General features: G+C 34.2%; 1 protein-coding gene across 1 annotated transcript; it reads left to right on the top strand.

The window, feature by feature from the left end:
* Positions 1-5,066: 5,066 nt before the first annotated feature.
* On the top strand, positions 5,067-7,433 carry TRIADDRAFT_61621 (uncharacterized protein; the record flags this gene model as incomplete). Its single annotated transcript, XM_002117603.1, has 12 exons — positions 5,067-5,075; positions 5,476-5,676; positions 5,771-5,881; positions 5,984-6,103; positions 6,170-6,333; positions 6,426-6,513; positions 6,609-6,663; positions 6,733-6,818; positions 6,908-6,976; positions 7,065-7,136; positions 7,226-7,300; positions 7,395-7,433. The coding sequence occupies 12 exons, from the start codon at positions 5,067-5,069 to the stop codon at positions 7,431-7,433; spliced, it is 1,089 nt and encodes a 362-aa protein (XP_002117639.1).
* Between the last annotated feature and the right edge of the window lie 1,779 nt (positions 7,434-9,212).

Raw genomic sequence — 9,212 nt, 5'->3', positions numbered from 1 at the left:
AGTGGGTGCCGTATGCTTTTTCCTTGAAAGTACGGGCAATGATGGCTGGTGTAGGATTGTCGCAAACTGGACAACATTTTACAAGCAACGCATGATTCATTTGACAGCAAAGAAATCTTCCTATTAGGAGGGCACCTTTGAATTCGGCATTGTACAAACGCATAGACACGAATGCATAACCGTAGCGTTAAAGACGTTATTGACAGAATATTCAATACGAGTGTTGTTCTACTATGATGTGCAACTAAGGCTATCATTGACAGTGTACTTGACGATAATGTAGCCCTGAATGAAGACTTTCTGCTGAAAATTTGCTCACAACAGCAGATGAAATTCATTTTAGTCGACACAGTAGGTGATAATAATGAAGTTCAATTAATTTAGCAGGGTGATTTAGCTGCTGTAGTCCGCAATAGACACTAGAAGAATAAGTGATGAAAACACGATCACATTGCTCTCAAGGAGACATTGAGTCATGCTTTGCACTGATTTTCTGATTCCTGAAACGTAGCCCACAGTCGACTGCATAGCGCACAGTAGTGTAGCACCAAGTGCAGACGGCACGTTGTCATTTTATGGATATGCCGTCATAATTTTGCACACCTTGGCCACATGTGGTAAAGTAAATACGCACTGAATGCTACCACACGTATAAATTCGATCAATCGGTGCAGTCCAAGTTTCAATTCAATGTTGTTAACCAGTAGCGTTTTGTCCTACAACTTAATGATGAAGTAATGGATTGTGCACTGCTGGACAAAATGCTGTTGATTTTTCAGTTTCCTACCTTGCTATAGATTGATTAGGTCGATTACCCGTTGGTACAAGTTTGATATAGCGACATGCTTAGATTGATCTCCGAAACTGTAGTTAGCAATTTATGTGTCACTTGGCTCCCTTGATGGAATCCGGTAGCCATGACTTTACTACTTTATAGTCAAGTTGATTTCTCTCTTGCCTATGATGTATGGAATGAGTTTTCCAATTTTTTTAGTACTTCAGACTTTTCTTCGAGTTGGTTACAGCCCCTTATCGTCTAGTCGTGGTGTTCATTGAGTCATGTAATTTAGTACTGTCCAATGTTCAACGATTTAAAAATGTGCAACTTAAGAGTATTTGCCTTTGATAGCAATAGGCATCACTACATCACTCTATTAGTTGAGTTTGAAAGCAGCCTATTCATTTTGTAGACTGGCGATGGCCTAGACTATTTGATTCAATGGGCACCAAATCCTTCGTTAATATCGTCCTTATTCAATCGTACTAGACGATACACTGTATGAAGGATTTTCAAGAGATGAGCCACTATACGATGAAAAGGATGAGTGATCATGCTGCTTTGAACTATTGATTTAATAGTGATTCAATGGTAGAGGATGATATTGACTTTGCAATGATTGTATGGAAGATTGATTAATGCTAATGATAATAATGATGATGATTCAGTTTGCCAAGTTGAAAAAGTTGCGTCACAACGGTGAAATAACAGTAGAATGCGCCAGTATGACATCCACTACTATACTTTATATATAGCTCTACTAATGCAATGCAAAAAGGTTGCTCTCTATCCCGAGACAACCACGAGATGGCTTTGCTTGAACACTTGGCAACACATCATACGATCGAGGCCCTTTTGTTGGTTTATTGACATTACTTATTGGTTTATTGTCAATGGCTGTACTGTATAGTGGTGGCATACTGTCACACCTCCACCAATCCCTCCATTTGCTACTTCTATTGGTAGAAGAACTGCTAGATAGATGGTGATTGCAACGCCTACAGAACCAGCCATTTCTATGGATACTTCCTTGTTGAAGATGGAAAGAGCGTTGAAAATAGCCATGTTTATACAGTGTGTTATTACCTTGATTAAAGGTCATGGACAAATTCTACTCAACTAGCAGACTTGACGACGGATTGTCTGTTGCTGGCTGATCGATTGAAATGATTGTCTACGTTACACAGAATCTACTGGACTTTTAACTTGACATAATGGAGAGAATCAATCCATACTGAACGAAATGGGTTGTTGAAGAAGCAGTAAATAAATAATGGAGAAATAGTTTTCCACTATGGTATGGATGATGGCATCCTGTTAGTTTACACCATCCAATACAAGGTATTGAAGAAAGAGTTGGCAACAGTTGTTTTATGCGACGTCTTGATAGGACTGTTGATTACCAAAGCAACTCGCATACGGAGCCTATCCAGAATAGTTTGTCCACTTCAGTAATGGATTAATTCGTTCTATTCGCTTACGCCATCTGATGCAAATTACTAAATACAGTACCAACAGTTGTTGAATTGTACACATTGATATTGCTCATCATCCACTTTTCTTCCATACGGAGAAGTCTATTGTATAACCCAACTATCGACAAAGCAAACTAGCATTGAAATAGAAAAAGAATAGATGATTTCTACAAGAGATTTCTTCATTCATCATGAATATATCGTCGATATATATATATATATACAATAGACTAGGATTAAGAATAATAACGCCAGCGACTAGTGACTCGATGAATACATGCATTGAGATGATAATTGGATTTTATTATTACTCTACTAATAAGTCATTGAATTAATTAACGCCATGATAATCTTCACCTGCGGAGCTTTTCATCACACTATATAATAGCATATGCTATAGTACGTTGGTGGATCACATTAGCCAAGGATTACATTATCACCAGGACTGATGTGATGGTTGCGATGATATGCTCCGTCGCAAAACACTTATATAAATACTACTTCGGATCCATATTTCCACGACAATGATGCGTACACCTACGTTACTGTTGCTTTATATTTCATCGCCACTAATTGCTTTAAAATAGATCAACTGTGCTAACTATTTCCCCCCCCCCCCCATACGTTACGATTGCATCGTTTTTCTGATGTGAAATCATAGGATGCTTGAAATGAATACATTGATTATTGACAACCGGCAGTATTTAGCAGCCAATTATAATCCTATAAATTTAAATCAATTTTATTTTTAATGGAAGACGACTGCTTCAAGTTTGTCATCGATTTTAGTTTACTTGTAAATGAAAGAATGAACACTATTTTTATGGTTTTAGCCAATAGCTACATTCTAAAACTATCAGTGTCAAGTACTGTATATACATGGACTACTAGAAAAAAAATATCATATCATATTTTTTCTACTTCTAGTAGTCCATAGTATATGGTTATTTAAAAAAATAGCAGTTTTATTTATACTATGGGTTCGACTGCCAAATGAATTTTAATTCAACTGTTAGACATTTGAAAAGGAATAACAATTTCATCGACCTTGTTAGCTACATATGGTCGGTCACTAATGGTCATTACTGTGCACAATCAACCCGCTACTCTGCTTACTCCTCATTGCAATAGTTCATGCAGTCTTGCTTATTTTACACTAGTATCATTTTGATCAGGTTACTTTTCCTTGAGAGTAAAAGTTAGGAATAATATTCCAATCAGCTAACTTTTTGATGCTATTTTAATTGGATTTGTAAGTGCACCATATATTTATTAGCAAAACAATAAATTAAAATCGATTTCGCTGTTTTATAAAGTAGAATTTGGAACATACTGTCTTAGGGCACTTATTAATTAATTGGAAGATACTGGAAAGTAATAACGATATCCTGCACAGTGTACAGTACCACAGTGTGTAGCATCTTGCTTAAGGCCTTGACTTCAAACTAAAGTCAATTAAACTACAATCAATGTCGAGTACAGTGCCATACGGCAGTCACAACTCGATATTATTCATGGATTCAATAATTGTGGTTGCTAGTAATTGATTTATGATCAGTTGTGGGCGGCTAATTAGACTACTGCCGTGTTATTATTAGAGAACTATGAAATAGGACGATTATAGGACTACTTTTTAGGGTATTTTGACATCATTTCCATGCTGTACATTAGTTGCTTCCAATTTCTGCTCATTACAGCTAGTAGGTGTATTAAGGCAGCCTGCATTAGTTAGCTATTACTTAATATTGATTGAAATGGATGAAATTGAGCGAAAATAACAGTAATACTGTATGACACCTTTTTCTTCTGTTTTATGACCAATAATCATCACAAATCAAAGGGGTTGGCTTCCCTGTTATCTTTCTCCAACGATACTCAATACGATCCTTAAACTATAAATTTAAAATTGAACTCAATTTGCTTTGTATAAGCGTTAGTATTTTATCAAATTCTAGTTGGGGTAGAAGCGGAATGATTGTACTGTACACGTTTTGATTTTACTATTAATCGGAGATGTTAGAAATTTCTCCTTTCCTTGGCAATTATATGAACGTGGCACACTTGCTATTCATACAATAGCAATTATACACGAACTTCTAACTTTGTTACGCAACAGTTTACGTGATTTGAATTTTAAGTTACCAAAACACTCTATTACAATGAAAATTTAGTAGGAGATTGGATAGAAAATATTGAAGATCTCACGTGTAAACAAGTCAGTTTGCTAGTTTCAGTTGGTCATTAATAATTATAATCAATAATAGATAACAGTACAGATAGAACTAAAATATTACTAGTTTCGATTAAAAATAGCATTGGCCTATGCTTACCATAACGATCATAGTCTTGTCGTTACAAAGTGTCCATTGGATTAATTGAATTATTATTATAAGAAATGATATAAATAGTGTACAATATCGTTACTTACTGTGCAGTTGTATAACGTTAATATGTATGTAATAAGTACCATGCTTTGCTTCTAGACCACTTGCAAAATCAGCAAAAACAGCATAAGGCGCCGAAATCCTATAGCACAGTATGGATTCGCTCAGTAGCGTTATAATCAAATTATTACGCCATGTCTTGTGCTAGGATATGCTATACCAGTTTACTTTAAAGTCCATAAAGCATAGCGATATCTAGACAGAGATGTCAAATATGGATTATATTACATTTTGACGCTAGTGTATTTGCGTAGATTGCATTGAAAAGATTTAGTTACAGCGTATTTGCATGAGATATTCAAGTCAAAGTTTGTACCTTTCTTTTCTAGCGGATGATATTACAGCTAGTATTTTAGAGAGATATTCAGAATGATGAAGGTCATGATTATAGTCGTAATGTATTTCATAACATTGGCATCTCATTGAAAGTACTGTAGTATGAGTAATCTTTAATGATTACTTTCTGTATAAGCTCGTCGTACGTACTTCTAGCTTCAAGCATTACATTGGCAGTCAGAAACAGTAGTTCACTGTAATTATACTGTAGTTTACTAAATTTAGTATCATGATATTGAAATTTTGAAAGCTTTGATCATGTAGCAATTGTATAACTTCTGCCCATGATTTTTTATTCTTACCAGTATGTTCCATAATCGTTCTATCATGAAAGAGTTCTACAAATGCTATCTATAATGTAATTACTTTTTAGCATACTACTACTCAATCATGAATTTCAATGCAATAACATTAGTGTATTGTTGCCAACTTGGATATTTAGGCTAAAAATCTAACTATTGAAAGGACTGAAAATCCTAAGCCAAAACCTGCTGAGAAAGATTTAATATTTGGTCACAACACAACTGATCATATGCTTACCATAGAATGGCATAAAGATATAGGATGGAAAGAACCTCGTATTGGCCCAATACGTGATTTGCAGATTTCTCCAGTAGCAAAAGTTTTCCATTATTCACTTGAGGTATTGGTTACATGAAACACTCTTCATCCATTTAATTGGTAAACCCTTATTTTTATTACGAATCTAAGTGAGTATTTATTTAATTTTATAAAAGACTTTTGAAGGTATGAAAGCATATAAAGGTACTGATGGTAGAATAAGATTATTCAGACCCCAACTCAATATGGAAAGAATGAACAAAAGCGCTCAGAGCTTGGGTCTTCCTGTTAGTAAACATTGCTAATAACGATAGTGACGGATTGTACTTTTTCACATCCTGCGTATCTTACGATAGAACATAGAATCACATGTAACTATTGCATCATAGGGATTTTCTGGAGATCAATTTCTTGAATGTCTGAAAGAATTACTTAAAACTGATATGGATTGGGTACCTGAATCTAAGAATGCTTCACTTTATATCAGGCCAACTATGATTGGAACAGATGTAAGCTATTAGACCAATTCATGTGGTTATTATAACGTTATCTTAGTTGGTATAATATTTATACAGCCTACTTTAGGTGTTAAAACCAGCAAATCAGCATTACTGTATATCATTCTTTGTCCGGTTGGAGCATACTTTACCACCGGTGTCCTTAATCCCATTGCTTTATGGGCTGATACTGAATTTATTCGTGCGTGGCCTGGCGGTTTAGGATGGGCAAAAGTTGGAGGGTATGTATCTTGAGATTGCTTTTAAGCAATTACCGGTACGGGTACTGTAATATTATGATCTATTTATAATTCTTTTAATATATCGTTTACAGCAATTATGGTCCAACTGTAGCCCCTTTAAATAGAGCTGAGAAGCACGGTTGCCAACAGGTTCTTTGGTTATATGGCAAGGAGCACAGCGTACGTACTATGAGCATTAAAATCGTCCGAATCTATTTTCGATGATATACTCATAGCTAAAGTAGCATTAATTCTGCATAATTAATAATGCATAGGTAACTGAAATTGGCACAATGAACATTTTTATGTATTGGATTAACGAAAATGGGGGTAAGGATAACTTGGTAGAATCTATTATACCATGAATGCAGTAAATATGATTATTTAATACTAATATAGAAAAAGAGCTCAGGACTCCACCGCTGAATGGATTAATTTTACCTGGTATTACTCGTTTGTCTCTGCTTGATATCGCTAGGCAATGGGTATATAAATACTTTGGGATGCTTTTAATGAACAAGCATTATCTGTGTAATAGAATAAATGACGTAACTGAATTTTTTGTAACAATTAGGATGGTATAAAAGTTGTAGAAGAAGACTTTACAATGAAAGATGTGGTACAAGCTAGCAAAGAAGATAGGGTATATTTGAAGAGATAGTGTTGATGTTAGTTCTTTTATAGGTACCTATATGAATTGTTTTGATGATGAGAATTATCATGTTATATAGTTATTAGAAATTTTTGGTGCTGGAACGGCTTGTGTTGTTAGCCCGGTCGATAAAATATTATATAAAGATCATGTAAGACTTTTGTAGTATTTTTATTGAAAGTCTACATTTACTGTGTAGTTAGTTGCCCTTATTTTAATGTTTTATGTTGCTACATTCAGGAAATTTTATTACCTACGGCTAGTGAGGGGCAATCTATTGCAGAAAGGTTATATCGTCAAATCATAGATATTCAAGTAAGTAGTTTAAATATTAAATATTATTCATTGAAATAAGATATTTATCGATACGGATTTCAACATTACTGAGATGCTTTTATTTTTATTTTAGTATGGAATCATTGATAGTGATTGGTCTATTCCGGTTTAATTAGTTATATTATAGTACTTGTGTAAGAGCGTTAGTACTGTAGTAGGCAGATAGAAGTAAGACACTTTCGTAAGTGAGCAATTAGTTGCACTATCTGCTTCGACAAAAATAGATGCCAAGTATTATATAGTCAAATGGCGTTAGATAGGTTTTTTGTCCTGTATCTGTAATTGATTTAACTCCTTGATATTCGTATATATGTTATCAAATTCTACCATTTTTTTAGTTAACATTCTATTTATGATTACACATTTAGCCTGACTAGATTACGCGTATATTAGCAAAAAATTCTGGTATGCGCCATTTATACGAAATCTTTCTAAATTGCGACTCTTCAGTAACTTTTACTTTGAATATTCATAGAAAGTGGACTGAGTTATCTTGTACCTATGTTCAAAAGATTTCAGCATTGTTATGCTATCAATTTTATCATCTCTTCTATGATAATTAGTAGATGTTTGTTCATATATCGCGACAAGTGGTATCTTAGATCGAGTTATATATTCTTATGCATACTATTGCTTGCTGAGAGAACTAGATTTTTATAGTTACTTTAATTGTATAACACAAACGTCAAAATTTTAATAAAATGTTATAGCGCTTTATTAATTGTGTATCATGGTCGCTGTGGCGTTAATTTCGAAAGAAAATATGTGTACATGATTTGGCTTGATCGGTCTATTCGTATTCGTCATGATGCATAAAAACCAGTAATGTCCATATGATATTAGCAGGATTTTCGCATGTTTACAGCTCGTCGATCTTTTAATTTAAACAACGGTAGATCACAACTGCCAAGAATATTATTAAAAGCGTTATCTACAGTATGGTGATGCTGGTGAGATTGAGATAAAACTTTGCTGATGCTTCTATCTTAAGCATCCACTGAATGAATACAAATGTTTTTGTCAAGTTTGTATACAGAAAATTGTTGAAAGATGGCTTTTGTTAGATTTAAAAATTTTGCAATGGGAGAAGGTTTATGCTACACTGGGCAGTGTACATGAAATGTATTAGTCATACGATAATGAAAGGGATGAATTAACTTGAAATTGGACCAAGACCAGATGTGTTAAGACGGGTACAATACTAAAAACAAAATCTTAAGACTCGCAATTCTTTCGTATTTCTATTCACTTTGTTTTATCCGCGCTCATATATTTGACTACTTATTGGGGGAAATAATTAGGACTGGTGCCGAGATGTACAGGATGTGTACTAGTTGCGCACACTTATGGTATACTGTTTCTTAATATTGGAATATCCACTGATTTTCTTGAAGTAATACAATTGATTTACTATCTGCTCCTAACCTACTAGTCCTAGAAAATGTATGTTAACTAGGGATCGATTAATGCACAAACTTTAGTCTAATTTTATTATAAGTTGCCAACACTAAATATGAGGAAAGTGCATATTGCTCTACTTGCGTTTGTAAAAGTGTGCAATTTCCTCTGCTGACATAATAAAGACTATCCTCTTGAAAGTTTAGGATTTAAACTAATTTTACGGAGATTCCTATTTTTTGCACAGAATCATTAATACATACGTTAACAACTAATCATCTATAACAGATTTTATTGGTGGGATTTGGAATGATGGAAAATATTTTGAAGGGTTAATGCTACTGTGAATAGAATCAAAGACAACTTTGCAAAGTAGAAATAGTAATTTATCATCGATAATCCATTACTACAATTCACATAAGTTGCTGGTTGGATTACTAAATTCTCTTGCCATTATCAGAGTTGCACTATGGCTGCTGTGCAAACTATTTGC

Source organism: Trichoplax adhaerens, genomic scaffold (assembly GCF_000150275.1).
Source record: "Trichoplax adhaerens TRIADscaffold_26 genomic scaffold, whole genome shotgun sequence".
NCBI lineage: Eukaryota > Metazoa > Placozoa > Uniplacotomia > Trichoplacea > Trichoplacidae > Trichoplax > Trichoplax adhaerens.
The sequence above is the reverse complement of the archived record's forward strand: the minus strand, read 5'-3'. Positions and strand labels throughout refer to the sequence as shown.